This window comes from Bufo bufo, chromosome 11 (assembly GCF_905171765.1).
Source record: "Bufo bufo chromosome 11, aBufBuf1.1, whole genome shotgun sequence".
In the NCBI taxonomy this organism is placed as follows: Eukaryota; Metazoa; Chordata; class Amphibia; order Anura; family Bufonidae; genus Bufo; species Bufo bufo.
Genome location: NC_053399.1, coordinates 10,703,563 through 10,722,609, shown reverse-complemented (window position 1 = coordinate 10,722,609; position 19,047 = coordinate 10,703,563). Strand labels below are relative to the sequence as shown.

Below are 19,047 nucleotides of genomic sequence, written 5' to 3'. Positions count from 1 at the left end.
TGGACACAGTCTCTAGAGATCCCGCTTTGTATATTATCTTCCCATGGAGCATAGCCACTAAGTCTCCATACACAGCAGCCCAAAACATGGGTGGATATTTGGCTCGGCTATTGTCCCTTGTCATGTCCCGAGGCTTGTAGGAAAGTCTGACTCATAGGGAGCCACTTCCAAAAGGTGGCGCTAGCGAGATGGTTCTCTTTCCCTGGGAGATACCTTTCCGCTACTGATACGTAATTGTTGAATGCAAAAGTATTCAACCACTTAAAGAGGTTATGCACCTTTGATGGGAAGGATAGACCTTCAAGGGGAAGACGACTTACCTGCTTCCCAGTGCTTGCTCCCCGCTCCTCCTTACCCTGGCATCAGCTGCTGCGCTCCCAGGAGGTCAACTTCCGATTTGATGCAGCTGCAACCAAATCGCTGGGCTGCAGCATTGACCTGCTCCCTTTGCGTCATGTCAAATGGTCACGTGACGCAAGACGGGCAGGTCACCGATGCAGCCAGTGACTGGCTGCATCGGCATCAACACAGAAGTTGACATCCCAGGAGGACATCGGAGCAGCCGAGGCCGGGGACAGAAGAAGCGTGGAGTCTGCCCAATAGGGAGGGTTTGCAAGACTGAACCCAAATGGACTAGTCGCTGCCCCCTGCACCATCAGCACACTCCTCTGCTGCTGCTGTCATCATTCCCATCATCTAATTGACTACATAGTGTTTATCCCCAACCACTGCAACATAGGCAAACCGGGAGAAGACGCTGCATCATCTCTGGGACTCCAGCTGTTGCAAAACTACAACTCTCAACATGCGCCATTCCCTTCTACAGTAATTCCGAGAGCAGCTGAGCAAATGTGCATGTTGGGAGTTGTGGAGTCACAACAGCTGGAGGTTGCCGACCCCTGAAATATGTGGTCATTGGTCAAATACATATGGGCAGACGCTGGGGAGAAGCAGCTGGTCAGACGGGCAGCACAGTGCCCTGGTATCTGCTGACTGTCTTCTTACTTGGTTGTTTCACCCTCCATTTTATGCAGCGCCGGTTTCCATGGGCAATTTTATGTGCACTGACCAAGAACCTGTACGGTGGGAGCATGACCTCTGCCGTTCACCGTGCAGCTACCTCCATTGTGTTCCACACGGCTCAATTATAGACGTGACCTTTATAGAAGAGCCATAAATGTCTCGCCTCGAGGGGAATTGATAGCTTGTTGTTAATTCTCTACTTCCAAGATGAAGTCTTTGTGTCGGTCATTGAAGGCTGCACTCAGCATATAAACAGCGTGCACTGCGAAACACTCCCCAAGTCACTGCGATGGGAGGCTGACCGCAAACCCTGACAGCGTATTATCGTGTGATCTACATAAAACCCTCAGTCACTGTGTACAGACATTACTGATCCTTTATTATACTCCAGAGCTGCACTCACTAGTCTGCTGGTGCAGTCACTGTGTACATACATTACTTATCCTTTACTGATCCTGAGTTACATTCTGTATTATACTCCAGAGCTGCACTCACTATTCTGGTGGTGCAGTCACTGTGTACATACATTACTTATCCTTTACTGATCCTGAGTTTCATCCTGTATTATAGTCCAGAGCTGCACTCACTATTCTGCTGGTGCAGTCACTGTGTACATACATTACTTATCCTTTACTGATCCTGAGTTACATCCTGTATTATACTCCAGAGCTGCACTCACTATTCTGCTGGTGCAGTCACTGTGTACATACATTACTTATCCTTTACTGATCCTGAGTTTCATCCTGTATTATAGTCCAGAGCTGCACTCACTATTCTGCTGGTGCAGTCACTGTGTACATACATTACTTATCCTGTACTGATCCTGAGTTACATTTATCCTGTACTGATCCTGAGTTACATCCTGTATTATACTCCAGAGCTGCACTCACTATTCTGCTGGTGCAGTCACACTGTACATACATTACTTATCCTGTACTGATCCTGAGTTACATCCTGTATTATACTCCAGAGCTGCACTCCCTCTTCTGCTGGTGCAGTCACACTGTACATACATTACTTATCCTGTACTGATCCTTAGTTACATCCTGTATTATACTCCAGAGCTGCACTCACTATTCTGCTGGTGCAGTCACTGTGTACATACATTACTTATCCTGCACTGATCCTGAGTTACATCCTGTATTATACTCCAGAGCTGCACTCACTATTCTGCTGGTGCAGTCACACTGTACATACATTACTTATCCTGTACTGATCCTGAGTTACATCCTGTATTATACTCCAGAGCTGCACTCACTATTCTGCTGGTGCAGTCACACTGTACATACATTACTTATCCTGTACTGATCCTTAGTTACATCCTGTATTATACTCCAGAGCTGCACTCACTATTCTGCTGGTGCAGTCACACTGTACATACATTACTTATCCTGTACTGATCCTGAGTTACATCCTGTATTATACTCCAGAGCTGCACTCACTATTCTGCTGGTGCAGTCACACTGTACATACATTACTTATCCTGTACTGATCCTTAGTTACATCCTGTATTATACTCCAGAGCTGCACTCACTATTCTGCTGGTGCAGTCACTGTGTACATACATTACTTATCCTGTACTGATCCTGAGTTACATCCTGTATTATACTCCAGAGCTGCACTCACTATTCTGCTGGTGCAGTCACTGTGTACATACATTACTTATCCTGTACTGATCCAGAGTTGCATCCTATATTATACTCCAGAGCTGCACTCACTATTCTGCTGGTGGAGTCACTCTGTAAGTACATTACATTACTTATCCTGTACTGATCCTGAGTTACATCCTGTATTATACTCCAGAGCTGCACTCACTATTCTGCTGGTGCAGTCACTGTGTACATACATTACTTATCCTGTACTGATCCTTAGTTACATCCTGTATTATACTCCAGAGCCGCACTCACTATTCTGCTGGTGCAGTCACTGTGTACATACATTACTTATCCTGTACTGATCCTGAGTTACATCCTGTATTATACTCCAGAGCTGCACTCACTATTCTGCTGGTGCAGTCACTGTGTACATACATTACTTATCCTGTACTAATCCTAAGTTACATCCTGTATTATACTCCAGAGCTGCACTCACTATTCTGCTGGTGGAGTCACTGTGTACATACATTACTTATCCTGTACTGATCCTGAGTTACATCCTGTATAATACTCCAGAGCTGCACTCACTATTCTGCTGGTGGAGTCACTGTGTACATACATTACTTATCCTGTACTAATCCTGAGTTACATCCTGTATTATACTCCAGAGCTGCACTCACTATTCTGCTGGTGCAGTCACCGTGTACATACATTACTTATCCTGTACTGATCCTTAGTTACATCCTGTATTATACTCCAGAGCTGCACTCACTATTCTGCTGGTGGAGTCACTGTGTACATACATTACTTATCCTGTACTGATCCTGAGTTACATCCTGTATTATACTCCAGAGCTGCACTCACTATTCTGCTGGTGCAGTCACTGTGTACATACATTACTTATCCTGTACTGATCCTGAGTTACATCCTGTATTATACTCCAGAGCTGCACTCACTATTCTGCTGGTGTGTACACACACTACTTATCCTGAATGTTCATAGACTGTACGTGGTACACATATATGTATTTGCCGTCGCCCGTGTATAAATTGTATCATACATGGTGTTACATGGTATCTGTATGATTACAGCCATGTTTTGTCTCCTAGCTCCCTCCCCTGAAGTGAATGGAACCCCAGTACCAGGGTCTGCAGTGCTTGCTGTCAGTGGCTGTCCCTCTCTCAGTACTGCAGCTCTGAAGCACAAACTGCTGCTCTGTGAAGAGAAATACAGCGCAAAGGCTTCATATGTGAACAGGAGGCAATTAAACCTGTCATGTGGACGCCCCCTCAGAGGCTGACAGACCCCTGCACGGGTTAATAGCGGCTCCGGTAGATTCTGTGTGGGCGACTATTACCCTGGAAACTGCCCCAGCCCCGGAGGATGGAGGACGCCGCCGGAGCCGAGGGGGAGGGGCGGGGACTGACGATGAGCATCCTTTAACCACGCCCCTGATTGACACGAGCTGAACCAATAATCCTACCTGAAGAGGAGGCTGATGCTGCCGAGCATCCTTTAGCCCCGCCCTTCTTCCGCACCTAACCAATGAGAGCAGAGCTCAGGAAGGTAGCCAGCCAATAGCTGATCAGCTCGGGGGTGTCCTTCGCCCCCCGGCTGCTTCTCCCCGCAGTGTCGCTGCAGCTGCAGCACCGGTCGGACCGGATACGTATGGAAGAGATGGAGGAGGAGCTGAAGTGTCCGGTGTGCGGCTCCTTCTACCGGGAGCCTATTATCCTGCCATGTTCCCACAGCTTGTGCCTGGCTTGTGCCCGCAACATCCTGGTGCAGACGCCGGACTCGGAGTCCCCGCAGAGCCGCCGGGCGTCGGGTCTGTCCGACTACGACTACCTGGACCTGGATAAGATGAGTCTGTACAGCGAGGCAGACAGCGGCTACGGGTCGTACGGAGGCTTCGCCAGCGCCCCCACCACCCCCTGCCAGAAATCCCCCAACGGGGTGCGGGTGTTCCCCCCGAGCATGCCCGCTCCCCACCTGCCGCACCATCACTCCTCCGGGGCGCTGCTGCCTCCCCTTCCCGCCCGCAACCAGTGCCTGACCTGCCCGCAGTGCCACCGCTCCCTCCTGCTGGACGAGCGGGGTCTGCGGGGCTTCGCTAAGAACCGGGTGCTGGAGGGGGTGATCGAGCGCTACCAGCAGAGCAAGGCGGCCGCCCTGAGGTGCCAGCTGTGCGAGAAGAGCCCCAAGGAGGCCACGGTGATGTGCGAGCAGTGCGACGTCTTCTACTGCGAGCCCTGCCGCCTGCGCTGCCACCCGCCCCGCGGGCCCCTGGCCAAGCACCGGCTGCTGCCCCCGGCCCAGGGCAGGGTGAGCCGGAGGCTGAGCCCCCGCAAGATCTCCACCTGCACCGACCACGAGCTGGAGAACCACAGCATGTACTGCGTCCAGTGCAAGATGCCGGTGTGCTACCAGTGCCTGGAGGAGGGCAAGCACGGCAGCCACGAGGTCAAGGCGCTGGGGGCCATGTGGAAGCTGCACAAGGTGAGGGGCCAAGATTGCTGGGGTGCTGTACTGCTGCTGGTCATGCCAGCGACTGGGGTGGCATCTGACGAAGAATAGCTTCTGCAGGCCATGCCAGGGAATAGGGTGGCATCTGATGAGGCATAGGTTGTGCTGGTCATGCCATGGCCTGGGGAGGCACCTGTTGTGCTGGTCATGCCAGGAATGTGGTGGCATCTGATACGGAATAAGTTGTGCAGGTCATGCCAGGGACTGGGGTGGTATCTGAGGAGGCATAGCTTCTGCTGATCATTCCAGGGACAGGGGTGGCATCTGATGAAGAATAGGTTGTGCTGGTCATGCCATGGCCTGGGGAGGCACCTGTTGTACTGGTCATGCCAGGAATGTGGTGGCATCTGATACGGAATAAGTTGTGCAGGTCATGCCAGGGACTGGGGTGGTATCTGAGGAGGCATAGCTTCTGCTGATCATTACAGGGACAGGGGTGGCAGCGGGTGAGACATAGGTTGTGCAAGTCATGCCAGGGACTGGGGTTGCAACTGATGAGGCACAAATTCTGCTGATCATGTCAAGGAGTCAGGTGGCATCTGATGAGGTTGTGTAGGCCGTGCCAGGTACTGGGGTGGCATCTGACGAGGCATGGGTTCTGGCAGGTTATTCCAGGGGCCACCTGTTGATTTGAGGTGCATGACGCCCTGTGCCCGATGCAAAACCTGAGTCACTTGATGCTATTTCTGTGCCATTCTAGTTTCAGGATTCTGCAGTGGGCCATGCCACCCTTCTCCCCTGCACCCCTCATGTCCTTGGCTGGTGGTATGGGGCAGTAACAGCTTGGCGCCCCAGTCTGACCCTCTCTGCATCCCACTAGGTCAGTCAGTGCACTGCAGCCATGACTGGCGGTAGAGATGCCAGCTCGCCTGCCATTGGCATCAGTGGCCCATGTGTTGTAGTCACATAGCTTCTCTACCAGTCTATGGGAAGGTGGGGGATGGGGGGAATGTGTCAGGGTGAGGGGTGAAGGAGGGGGGTGGGCTGCCTATTATAATGAGCCACATACCAGGCCGCTGTAATCATCTATCACCAGAAGACTTCATCAATCGGATATTAGGGAAGTGCACTGTGAGCAATTCACTGATAGAGTCACTCCGAGCAGCAATGGAGAAACCCAGGAGCCGCATCTTATCCCGTACAGTCAGCGACTGCGCGACCGCCACACCGTGCACCCCGGGACTGACGGGAGGAACAGAGGTGTGTGCATGAATAATGGGTGCTGCATAGTGAGGGGACGGGTGTAGCAGAGCCCAGAGTGTCGCCTCCTAAGGCTACTTTCACACCTGCGTTCGGGTGTCCGCTCGTGCGCACCGTTTGAAGGGGCTCACGAGCGGCCCCGAACGCATCCGTCTGGCCCCAATGCATTCTCAGTGGAGGCGGATCCACTGAGAATGCATCCGCCTGCCAGCGTTCAGCCTCCGCTCCGCTCAGTGAGCGGACACCTGAACGCTGCTTGCAGTGTTCTGGTGTCCGCCTGGCCGTGCGGAGGCGAGCGGATCCGTCCACACTTACAATGTAAGTCAATGGGGACGGATCCGCTTGAAGATGACACAATATGGCTCAATCTTCAAGCGGATCCGTTCGCCATTGACTTTCAATGTAAAGTCTGAACGGCTCCGCTCAGGCTACTTTCACACTTAGAAAATTTTCTAAGTTTTAATGCAGACGCATCCGTTCTGAACGGATGCGAACGTCTGCATTATCGGAGCGGATCCGTCTGATGAAACATCAGACGGATCCGCTCCGAACGCTAGTGTGAAAGTAGCCTAATTCTGTAGATTTACCTGAAGTCCTACAGAAGTATCTACCTATCATCTATCTATTATCTATATCTCTCTCATACCTATCTATCCATCTCTATTTCTGTCTATCCATTGGGGGTATACAGGGACAGGTCCTGTAATAACCTCAGCCGCCCTCGTCTCTGCGCGCTCCCGGCGGTATACTCGTTCTCGTTCCTGCGCGCTCCCGGCGGTATACTCGTTCTCGTTCCTGCACACTCCCGGCGGTATACTCTCTCCTGGATCGGGGGTGACATCTGGCCTCCAGTATACGGGATTTGGATGAGTGACAGGATTAATTCGCTGTGTTCCTCTCTCCCTGTCACTGTCCCTATGGCTGACACATCCCCAGCCCCTCCAGCGCAGCGCGGGCAGCCCCTCACACCAGCCGCTGCGCTGTCATCCGTCATCCTGTGCCATGGCCGCCTTAATCACAGCCGGGGGAAGGGGACAACGTATTACAGAGCGCTCACATGAATCAGCCGGTCGCCCTCTAAGCCCCGTCTGATCAGTGGCTGCGGGGGGTGCTCGAGAGCCTATCAGATATTCAGTCCTGCTGTCCGCCCTGCCTGGAGCTGCGGGGAAATACATCTCTAGGTGATAATTGAAATTCACCGCCCCCCCGGGGGTCGCTCTGGATCGGTCTTGTTGTCAGTAATTGCGTTTTACGTTGTGGCAAGTTGGTTGCTTGCAGTGCACACAGTGTAACACATGCAATGTAGTAGAGCTGAGTTTGTAGTAGTGAATTTGCAAGTATTTTTTGTGAGGTATGACCATCTCAGCTCTGCTACATCTCAATAATATCTTGCAGCAGTGCATCGCACTTCTCCTAATGGCTGCCAGTATTCACTCTGTCAGATTGTCAGGTGTTATTGTGCACAGAGAGTAGCAGAGATGAGTTTGTTATTTAGCATGGTGTTACGTAGGAATTGCAGCTAAAAAAGCACACAAACAGTAGAGCTCTTAGAAAATGAAATAACACACTCAGCCCTGCTACATCTGTCTGCAGACAATGTAATTTTTAATAGATTATCACTGCTGTCTCAGAGATGTTGCACAGGGTTGGGGGTGTGTAGCAGAGTCCAGTATGTAACCCAAAAATATTAGAGGGGCACCTGCAGAGTTACCGCAGTGCAGAGCGATGTAGCAGAGTTCTGTGGCTAATGACTAGGACATATTGCACATAGAGAGAGCCCTATGTAGTATCTTCCACCCACCTACCAATGAGGGGCAATTAAAAAATATATATTGCCCCATGTATGTTTCTCCTTCCCCATAGGTAACTGTATGGAGGTAGCAGTGACAACCCAGCAACATGGGTCCTACAAGTGTTGTCACTGTATTTAAAGGGGACTTGTCACTAAGACCTCTTCACACTGACATAGAGGGCGCTATTGCACCCACTAATCAGCCCCCCACAGTGTCAGCCAGGAACACGCTCACTCTCCCAGGACAGGGTCATTTCTCGTTAGTATGTCCTCTTGGAGGTACTGGTTCTCCTGGTGCAGATCCAGCAATGGTTCCTGGGAGAACTATGCAAATTAGCTCTCCTCCAGAAGGAAGAAACTTTCTGTCTAGTGCCACATGTAGGTACTTCACAGTAAGTCAGTGCCCAACCCATTATAGGGTTTCCTGGATTTACATCCTCAGGACAGGTCATCGATATCAGATCGGTGAGGGCTGATCAGCAATGGCGCTTTTCACTTGAATGGGACTAAGCTGCTCCTAGGTCATGTGATATGTTTGCACAGTAGATCGACGGGCGTGCCAGGAGTTGGACCCTGTCAATCTCTGAGTATAGGCCATTAATTTACAAAATCCCTGAGGACCCCTTCAAAGAGCCTTGACACCTAACTAGGGATGAACCAAACCAGACATAAACTGTAATTAGGAAGTTCTTTCCACTCCCCTGGATTATTAGTGGTATGGTCCAGACTCTGGGAGAGCTTAATCGAAGAAGTGTATCTCAAAGTTTGTGGCTCCCAGTGGTTTAGCCTCTGAAGTTTGACCCACAAGAAGGTCTCTATACAGACCTGGGTTGTCATATTTGATGCCTAGCCATTCACTGGGACACTTAGGAGTCAAGTTGTTGCCTTGTGGAGAACCTATATGTCGATCTACTGGTACTTTAAAGGAGTTCCATCAGGACAGTACCTTTCATTTGGGACATTATAGAAAGACCCCCTCTGTTAGTCAGAGCTGAGAAGACCTTGTTGCATGGCCGTCCATGAATTTCACTTTGCTCAATTGAAGCTTGTTCCTCTTTGATCAGCACAGTGTTCGGATTTGTTCTGATAGGACAACTTTTCCAAGTGGTTATAAGCACACGTTCTCCTCCGATTGAATAAGTTAGTATGGAGGTAGGTACTGATCAAGATTAGACTGGTTTACATTGCAGCATGGTGATGGGTGCACTGGTTCCCCGTAGACAGGTCATGTAAGGGCATCAGAATCTCAGGATCAAGGGTCATGTAATTGTATTGAGAACCTAACTAAGTCTTGATCCAAGATCCGACATCATCCTTGTAGATTTCAGTGGAAGACAAACATGGAATAAGCAGAGTACAACCTGTAATCCTAGACACTATGAACCAAGAAGGCAATGAGTACAAAGATCCTTCGTGGGTTGGCAAGGTATAACTTTCAAATTTTACATTCATTTCCAACACTTGAGAGAACTACAATCAGTTTGGGCAACTCCACCAATGGTGGACCACACCAAAGGAAGGTTAGGCTTATCTGAACTCCAACTGTTCCTCCACCCAACATATATTCACTAGAATGATTCCCTTAGGTTTGTTGGGTGCCATCTGTAGACTTTAGAGGAAGAAGAATCATCTCGGGCTGTTGGTTTGAGCCAGCAAAATTTCGGTGTTACACTGTCGAGAAATCGGAACATCTAAGGCCTTGTTCACATTTCCGTTTTTCATGGACGTGTGGTATCTGCATTTTCCACAGACAGCACAAATACCCAGTGATTTTAATTTGTCTACTCACACTTCAGTGGTTTTTTGCTGACTGTGGGTTAGTGGAAAAATCACGGAGACATGCACTACTTGTGGACTGAACACGCCCACTGAAGTCTGCGTGTCCGTGAAAACCACTGACACCACACAAATGGCATCCGTATTCTGTCAGTGTTTCACAGACCATTGGTAGAAGATGCTTTCAGAAATAAATTTTTAGCTGAGAACTGACTGTGGAATAGGGATGAAACACAGAGGGAAAAAACGGAGAATCGAACAAACACGGATTCTTCACAAACATCGTCATTGATGAAACATGGATGGACATGGAAATCTGAATGAGGCCTCAGTTTTTGGCAACAGTTTCTGGAAGGATCTATCTTGTTTCCATGATAATGTCCAGGGCAACCTCACTAATCTTACTAGAGTTCTTACCGTTAGAGATCTAACCTCATTAATCTCACAACAGGTCCAACCTCACTAAAGGTCTACACTCATTTATCTCACTATGGGTTCCACTTCAATAACCTCAGTAGGGGTCAAACGTCTCCAAACTGACTGGAGGTTCAGCTTCACTAACCTCACTAGATGTCCAGCTTTACCTACCTCACCAGAAGTCCAATTTCAGTAGCCTCACTAGAGGTCTAACCTCACCAACCTAACTTACTTCACTAGAGGTCTAAACTCATTAATCTCATTAGAGGTCCAACCTTGATGTTTGGCTGTACAGATACTTCCACCCTTTATCCCTTGTTTCCTCCAACCAATGAATTCCTTCTATAACATTGATTTTTTTAGGTAGGTTATACTTCAGAGCTGCATTCACAACTCTGCAGGCTGCAAAGCAGAAATTCGTAACATATCTAGAGATTTGATGATGCCCCCGCTGCCGTTGTAGAGGAGAAGAGAGAGATTGCACTAAATGACACTCCGTGGAGTGCGTCGCTGCCAGTCTAGAGGGGGCTAATTGCCCGAACCCCTGATCAATGTGAAATAACTAACTAGACCCGCGCTGACTTTCTGGTGCTATGTGATAATGTGATGTTGCAGAGAATGCAAACTTCACAAGGATGGTAGCGAGTCTTCAATCTTCAGTTTCCTCTGCTAGCGCGTGCGGTCCCGGGCGGTGACACATGTGCGCGAGGGAAACCACGCTGGTAATCCTAGGGAGCGAGACTTCGTGTGACGTCACACTGGGTACGTGTGCCTCCGTGGACCACAATTTCCTCCGACGTGTTTCGGAACTGACGAATACCTTCCTCAGGGAGATCCCTGTATTACATCCTAATACAAGATGTTACTCAGGATCAGTACAAGATAAGTAATGTATGTACACAGTGACTGCACCAGCAGAATAGTGAGTGCAGCTCTGGAGTATAATACAGGATGTAACTCAGGATAAGTAATGTATGTACACAGTGACTGCACCAGCAGAATAGTGAGTGCAGCTCTCGAGTATAATACAGGATGTAACTCAGAATCAGTACAGGATAAGTAATGTAATGTATGTACACAGTGACTACACCAGCAGAATAGTGAGTGCAGCTCTGGAGTATAATACAGGATATAACTCAGGATCAGTACAGGATAAGTAATGTATGTACACAGTGACTGCACCAGCAGAATAGTGAGTGCAGCTCTGGAGTATAATACAGGATGTAACTCAGGATCAGTACAGGAAAAGTAATGTATGTAGACAGTGACTGCACCAGCAGAATAGTGAGTGCAGCTCTGGAGTATAATACAGGATGTAACTCAGGATCAGTACAGGATAAGTAATGTATGTACACAGTGACTCCACCAGCAGAATAGTGAGTGCAGCTCTGGAGTATAATACAGGATGTAACTCAGGATCAGTACAGGATAAGTAATGTATGTACACAGTGACTGCACCAGCAGAATAGTGAGTGCAGCTCTGGAGTATAATACAGGATGTACCTCAGGATCAGTACAGGAAAAGTAATGTATGTAGACAGTGACTGCACCAGCAGAATAGTGAGTGCAGCTCTGGAATATAATACAGGATGTAACTCAGGATCAGTACAGGATAAGTAATGTATGTACACAGTGACTCCACCAGCAGAATAGTGAGTGCAGCTCTGGAGTATAATACATGATGTAACTCAGGATCAGTACAGGATAAGTAATGTATGTACACAGTGACTGCACCAGCAGAATAGTGAGTGCAGCTCTGGAGTATAATACAGGATGTAACTCAAGATCAGTACAGGATAAGTAATGTATGTAGACAGTGACTGCACCAGCAGAATAGTGAGTGCAGCTCTGGGGTATAATACAGGATGTAACACAGGATCAGTACAGGATAAGTAATGTATGTACAGAGTGACTCCACCAGCAGAATAGTGAGTGCAGCTCTGGAGGATAATACAGGATGTAACTCAGGATCAGTACAGGATAAGTAATGTATGTCCACAGTGATTGCACCAGCAGAATAGTGAGTGCAGCTCTGGAGTATAATACAGGATGTAACTCAGGATCAGTACAGGATAAGTAATGTAATGTATGTACACAGTGACTGCACCAGCAGAATAGTGAGTGCAGCTCTGGAGTATAATACAGGATGTAACTAAATGATTTTCCTATTCCATGACGTAAAGTCATAGTTTTATTAAAGACACGGAGGCGAGTATTGCTTTCTCCTTCTTTACTTTTCCACCAATAGCAGCAAAGGAGAAATTTACATAATCATAACAATAAAGGCCCCTCCCCTGACAGATCCTATAATAAGCAGTGTCCTCTTCAGTAACTTCCTCTTTCTTTGTATCCGCGACGCCAACCGCATAACCGTAACTGGAACCATAACCGGAAACTGGAACTGGACCCGAAAACGACAACCATTCTGGTCCATCAAACTGTAGAATTTACGCCAACTTGGCTAACACCTCAGGAAACCTGGAACAATGTAGAATTCCATACGCTGTTGAAACTTCAACCTGAAACAGAGTAAATAATATAGCCAGTGTAAGGATCAGGCAGAAACTGAACAAGATCGACCCTGGAAACGGTCGTACACCGTAAGGTCGCTGATAAACAGAACCATAAATATTCAGTAATATAAATATAAATAAATAACAATAAAAGACAATGTAAACAGTCCAATAATAATCACACAGTAAAAGGGCGGGCAGGAGAAACCCAGGGCGGGCAATACTCGCCTCCGTGTCTTTAATAAAACTATGACTTTACGTCATGGAATAGGAAAATCATTTAGTTTTACAGCAAGACACGGAGGCTTCATATTGCAAGTTCAAAGCTGATCAATAATAGATGAAAAAACATGAGGGGGCGGACGAAAATAAAATTCTCTAAACGTCGTGGCCCTAGACCAGTCAGCCAGACGCAGAATGTCCTCCAACCGAGCCCCCGAAACAGCCAGGGCAGTGGCAGCCGCGCCCCTGGCCGAGTGAGCGGTAAAGACCGCCATATCAATCCCAGAAAGGGACATGACCCACTTCATCCAACGCGCCAAAGTGGGACTAGTCACCGGGCCAAAAGGATGGCGAATAGAGAGGAACAGTTGTGGGATGTCCGCAGAGCGGTGAGTCCGAGTGCGCAACTCATATTCCCGCAAGCAGGCTACCGGACAGAGCGCCGGAGAAGACGGGAAACAGGGATAAGACACAGACCGAATATTGGTCTTGGTGCGCCGCGTAATGTTAAATGTGACGCCCTCGGGAGTAAAGGACCTCGCATCATGATCCAGAGCCCTGACATCGGAAACCCTCTTACAGGAAATCAGGCAAAAGAGGGTCAGCAACTTGGCTGAAATCTGACGGAGGGAAAGAGCCGCGTTTTCAGGCCACGCAGAGAGGAAAGAAAGGACCAGGGAAACATCCCACGTAGTGGTGAAGCGAGGCCGAGCCAAGCGTGAGCCACGTAGTAGGCGTGACACCGAAGGGTGTTGACCCGCCGGAACACCATCAAAACCCTGATGAGTAGAAGAAATCGCTGAACGGAACAAATTAATGGTCCGATAAGCTTTTCCTGCTTCAAAAAGAGACGTAAGGAATTGTAATAAATGGGTCACAGGCGCCGAAACGGGATCCAGGTCCCGTTCCACGCACCAGCTAACCCAAGATCCCCAAGCTGCCCGGTAAGACTTTCGGGTGCCGGGAGCCCAAGCGTTGTCCAGGAGGCGTCTAGTTGCCTTCGAAATTCCCTCGACCTCTCCGGGAGTCCTGAGATTCTGCACGCCAGAAGTTGAAGGGATCCGTCGACCAGCAGGGGATGTGGAGCACCCAGAGGGTCCTGGAGGAGATCCGTCCGATCCGGAAGGAGGAGAGGTACATCCACCAGGAGTTCCAGGAGGATCGGGTACCAGGCTTGAGTCCCCCAGAAGGGGATCACCACCACCAATTCCGCATCCTGACGACAAGTCTGTAGCAACATTCTCGGGATCATGGCAAAAGGTGGAAACGCGTAATGTAGGGCTGACGACCAGTCCTGAAGAAACGCGTCCACCGCCTCCGCCTACGGATCCGGGCGCCAGCTGAAGAACCTGGGCAGGTGAGTATTGAGCCGTGACGCAAAGAGGTCTATGGCGCAAGGACCCCAGGTGTCCGAGATCGTGGAGAACATCTCCGGTGCGAGCCTCCAGTCGCTGCCGTCCGTGAAGCATCTGGAACTCCGATCCGCTCGGTAGTTGTGTAGACCCGGAAGGTACTCCGCTTGTATCATGATGTCCCTGGAAAGACAGTAGGACCAGAACTCTTTCGCGAGTCGGGCTAAGGTAGCCGATTGGGTGCCTCCCAGGTGATTGACATAGCGGACCGCTGACACATTGTCCATGCGTAATCGGATGCATGCGTGTGCGATGCCATTGGTAAAACTCCGGATGGCAAACGAGCCCGCCAGGAGTTCCAGAGCGTTGATGTGAAGTTGGGTCTCGGCCTCCGACCATCGACCCCCTTGTGGAAATACCCTTGCAGTGGGCACCCCAGCCTTGGAGACTCGCGTCCGACTCCACCGTGAATTCTGGTTGAAATCCGAAGATTGCTCTGCCGTTCCAGGCTTCCAAGTTGCATATCCACCAACGAAGTTCCTCCCGCGCTTCCTGGTCCAGAACCACCGCGTCCGCGAACGAGGCCCCGGCACGAAGGTGGGCGATCTTCAGGCGCTGTAGGGCCCGATAATGGAGAGGAGCGGGGAACACCGCCTGGATAGAGGAGGCCAGCAGGCCAATGATGCGAGCCAGGTGGCGTAGGGATAGGGAGGTAGCTGAGAGAGCATGTCTCAACTCCTTGCGTATCGTCCGCAACTTCTCTGACGGAAGACTGAGAGATTCCGCAACAGAGTCCACCGTGAAGCCCAGGAACTCCATCCGACGAGACGGCGTGAGGCAGGACTTCTCGGGGTTCAGCAGAAAGCCAAGAGCCGTAAGGAGGTTCGAGGTCCACTGAAGCTGTTGTAGCAGCGTCGACTGACATTGATGCATAATGAGGATGTCGTCTAGATAGATGACTAGACGCACACCCCGACTCCGTAACCCGGCCATGACCGGGCGCAGAAGCTTGGTAAAGCACCAAGGCGCCGAAGAAAGGCCGAACGGAAGGCAAGTGAAGCGCCACACTTTGCCCCTCCACAGGAAACGCAGGAGATCCCTGGACGAGGAGGCAATTGGGACCGTCAGATGGGCATCTTTGAGGTCCAGATTCACCATCCAGTCCCCCGGAATCAGCAAGTCCCGAAGGAGGTGAATTCCCTCCATCTTGAAGTGGCGATATCGTACCACAGAGTTCAGGGCACAGAGATTTATCACCGGACGCATTTGTCCACCCTTTTTCTGCACTAGAAAAATGTTGCTGAGTACACCCCCTTGAGTATGAGGGGCCCTTTCTATCGCCCTTTTTTGAAAAAGGGAATACAGTTCTAAATCCACGAGCTCCCTGGCTGGTCGCGCCAGAGGAAGTGGTGGGGGTGAAGGGATAAGATTTGGTGGAACCCCTGCACAGTGGTCAGCACCCATGGGTCTGATGTAATGCTGGACCAAACGTGGGAACAAAGACGGAGTCTGCCCCCGACACAAGGAACCAAAGAAGTCCCCACTGGGGAAAGACTTACCGAAGGATTTTCGGAAATTCGGATTCCTTCTAACGGACCTTGAACTCCATTGGCCGCCTCTGGCCGGGAAGAATGGAGGAGGATTCCTTTGGTCCTGGAAGGGTGGTCTTTGGGTGAAGAAGCCTCTGCCCGAGTTGCGGGCCTGGAAACTTGAACGGCCGGACAGACGGCCCCTACTACTGCCGGCCCTAGTGGAGACCCGTCCCTGAAAAACCCTACGCATAGAGGACTGGGCCTTGTCCAGGGCAGTAAATGCTCCCACATATCTGCTGAGGTCCTTGATAAAGGAATCCCCGAAAAGCAGACCCTGTGCATCCTTCCCTGCCTCAGTAAGTGCCAGGTTGGCCAATTTAGGATCTATTTTGAATAGTATAACTTTACGCCGTTCAATGGCCAGGGAGGAGTTGGTGCTGCCCGCAATACAAATGGCTCTCTGTATCCAGCCAGTAAGCTCCTCCGGATCTATCGGAGAGCCGTCCGCTCTGGCCGATTCGGCCATTTCAAAAATTTTGGCAAGGGGGCCAAAAATGTCAAGGAGCTTGTCCTGGCAGCTCTTAATTGCCGAATCCAACCCCTTACGGGGGTTCCAGACGGATTTCGCCAAGAACTGTGTAATCTTGGGATCAACTGCCGGCGTTTCACAGACCTTGTTGGGGATCAATGGTCTGGGGCACTCAGATCGGAGCTTGCTGCGCGCCTCTTTGCTAAGAGGACGGCGCACCCAATGCTCTAAATAATCGCTCACAGCTATTCATGCCACTCCGCTGACCTAGGGTGGTGGAGGGCATCAGGGTCGAATAAGGGGGTGCCAGAGGGATTTCCACGTGCGCGCCCTTTCTGCCTGGCGCGGTAAGGCTCTTTTGCGTGATCTATGCACGCTATCATGGGTGGCTGAAATCACACCAGTCAGGTTCTCCTGTATATTAGGAGTATCATAAACGGCAGGCTGCGGATGAGGTATAGCAGGCGTCTGACTAGAGGGGCCAGGGGCATGGGCAGACAAAGCCTGGGAGATGGTCTGGGATATCATGGATGACATGGATCCCATAGCTTCAATTATTGCGCTGGAGACTGAGCGCTGCAACTCCAGGGCCTGTGCATTCATCTCAGACCTTCTGGGCTCCCCAGATGGAGGAGGGGTAGGCCCAGATGGGGATCGGTCGGATGACATGCTAGGTCTATTCAGATAATAATGATAAATAATAAATCAGGTCTACAGCTGCAGGTAACCTAAGGGGGAGCTAAACTGGCAAGTGCTAGCCTAACAACCCCCCAACTAACCAAAACGAGGGGTTAATCACCCCAGGAGCCGCAGAGAAGGAGCCGAGACCGTCTGGTGTAGATGCAGTGCCGAAATCCCGCGAGAACACGTGCGGGAGCTCCCAAAATGGCCGCCGAGATCTCACGACCCGCGGGAAATAAGCAGAGCCGGCGCCGGAGAGAGATGGTGAACGGGGCACCAAGGAGAAGAGAGAAAAGAGTGGAGGAACACCTCCGGACGTCGGAGCGGGCCGCAGGTAACGGACAGAATAAGGGTGGGAATCGGAAGCCACAAAATCGCAAACGGAAAATAATACAGGGAAAAACAAAACTGGTAACAATAAGAAAAAGGGAGAACCCCCAAGCAAGGGAAAGGGGCCTAGAATGAATCCATAAGATATGAAGGCCTAGAAACAATATACAAATATATATAAGGGGAATAAACTCAATTAAGAGACACAGTCTGACATACAGCAGTCTGAGCAAGCAGAAGCTCCGAGCTTAACCCTTAAATCACAGCAATCATGCCACAAAAATATACTGAAATAGATGTTACTTATCTTGGTGGAAGCAGCAAAGAAAGAGGAAGTTACTGAAGAGGACACTGCTTATTATAGGATCTGTCAGGGGAGGGGCCTTTATTGTTATGATTATGTAAATTTCTCCTTTGCTGCTATTGGTGGAAAAGTAAAGAAGGAGAAAGCAATATGAAGCCTCCGTGTCTTGCTGTAAAACTCAGGATCAGTACAGGATAAGTAATGTGTGTACACAGTGACTGCACCAGCAGAATAGTGAGTGCAGCTCTGGAGTATAATACAGGATGTAACTCAGAATCAGTACAGGATAAGTAATGTAATGTATGTACACAGTGACTGCACCAGCAGAATAGTGAGTGCAGCTCTGGAGTATAATACAGGATGTAACTCAGGATCAGTACAGGATAAGTAATGTAATGTATGTACACAGTGACTGCACCAGCAGAATAGTGAGTGCAGCTCTGGAGTATAATACAGGATGTAACTCAGGATCAGTACAGGATAAGTAATGTATGTACACAGTGACTGCACCAGCAGAATAGTGAGTGCAGCTCTGGAGTATAATACAGGATGTACCTCAGGATCAGTACAGGAAAAGTAATGTATGTACACAGTGACTGCACCAGCAGAATAGTGAGTGCAGCTCTGGAGTATAATACAGGATGTAACTCAGGATCAGTACAGGATAAGTAATGTATGTACACAGTGACTCCACCAGCAGAATAGTGAGTGCAGCTCTGGAGTATAATACATGATGTAACTCAGGATCAGTACAGGATAAGTAATGTATGTAGACAGTGACTGCACCAGCAGAATAGTGAGTGCAGCTCTGGAGTATAATACAGGATGTAACTCAAGATCAGTACAGGATAAGTAATGTATGTACACAGTGACTCCACCAGCAGAATAGTGAGTGCAGCTCTGGGGTATAATACAGGATGTAACACAGGATCAGTACAGGATAAGTAATGTATGTACACAGTGACTGCACCAGCAGAATAGTGAGTGCAGCTCTGGAGTATAATACAGGATGTAACTCAAGATCAGTACAGGATAAGTAATGTATGTAGACAGTGACTGCACCAGCATAATAGTGAGTGCAGCTCTGGGGTATAATACAGGATGTAACACAGGATCAGTACAGGATAAGTAATGTATGTACAGAGTGACTCCACCAGCAGAATAGTGAGTGCAGCTCTGGAGGATAATACAGGATGTAACTCAGGATCAGTACAGGATAAGTAATGTATGTCCACAGTGACTGCACCAGCAGAAT

The 19,047-nt window shown here is 49.5% G+C and overlaps 1 protein-coding gene across 13 annotated transcripts in view; it reads left to right on the top strand.

The window, feature by feature from the left end:
• Positions 1–4,286: 4,286 nt before the first annotated feature.
• TRIM9 (tripartite motif containing 9) overlaps positions 4,287–19,047 on the top strand; it is a 66,496-nt gene continuing 51,735 nt past the window's right edge. For 12 of the 13 annotated variants that reach the window (XM_040410933.1, XM_040410930.1, XM_040410924.1 and 9 more), the window contains exon 1: positions 4,287–5,117. In XM_040410933.1, the coding sequence (XP_040266867.1) occupies positions 4,287–5,117 (831 nt within the window). The remainder of the gene's footprint in view (positions 5,118–19,047) is intronic. The other variant, XM_040410927.1, reaches the window with a different exon arrangement.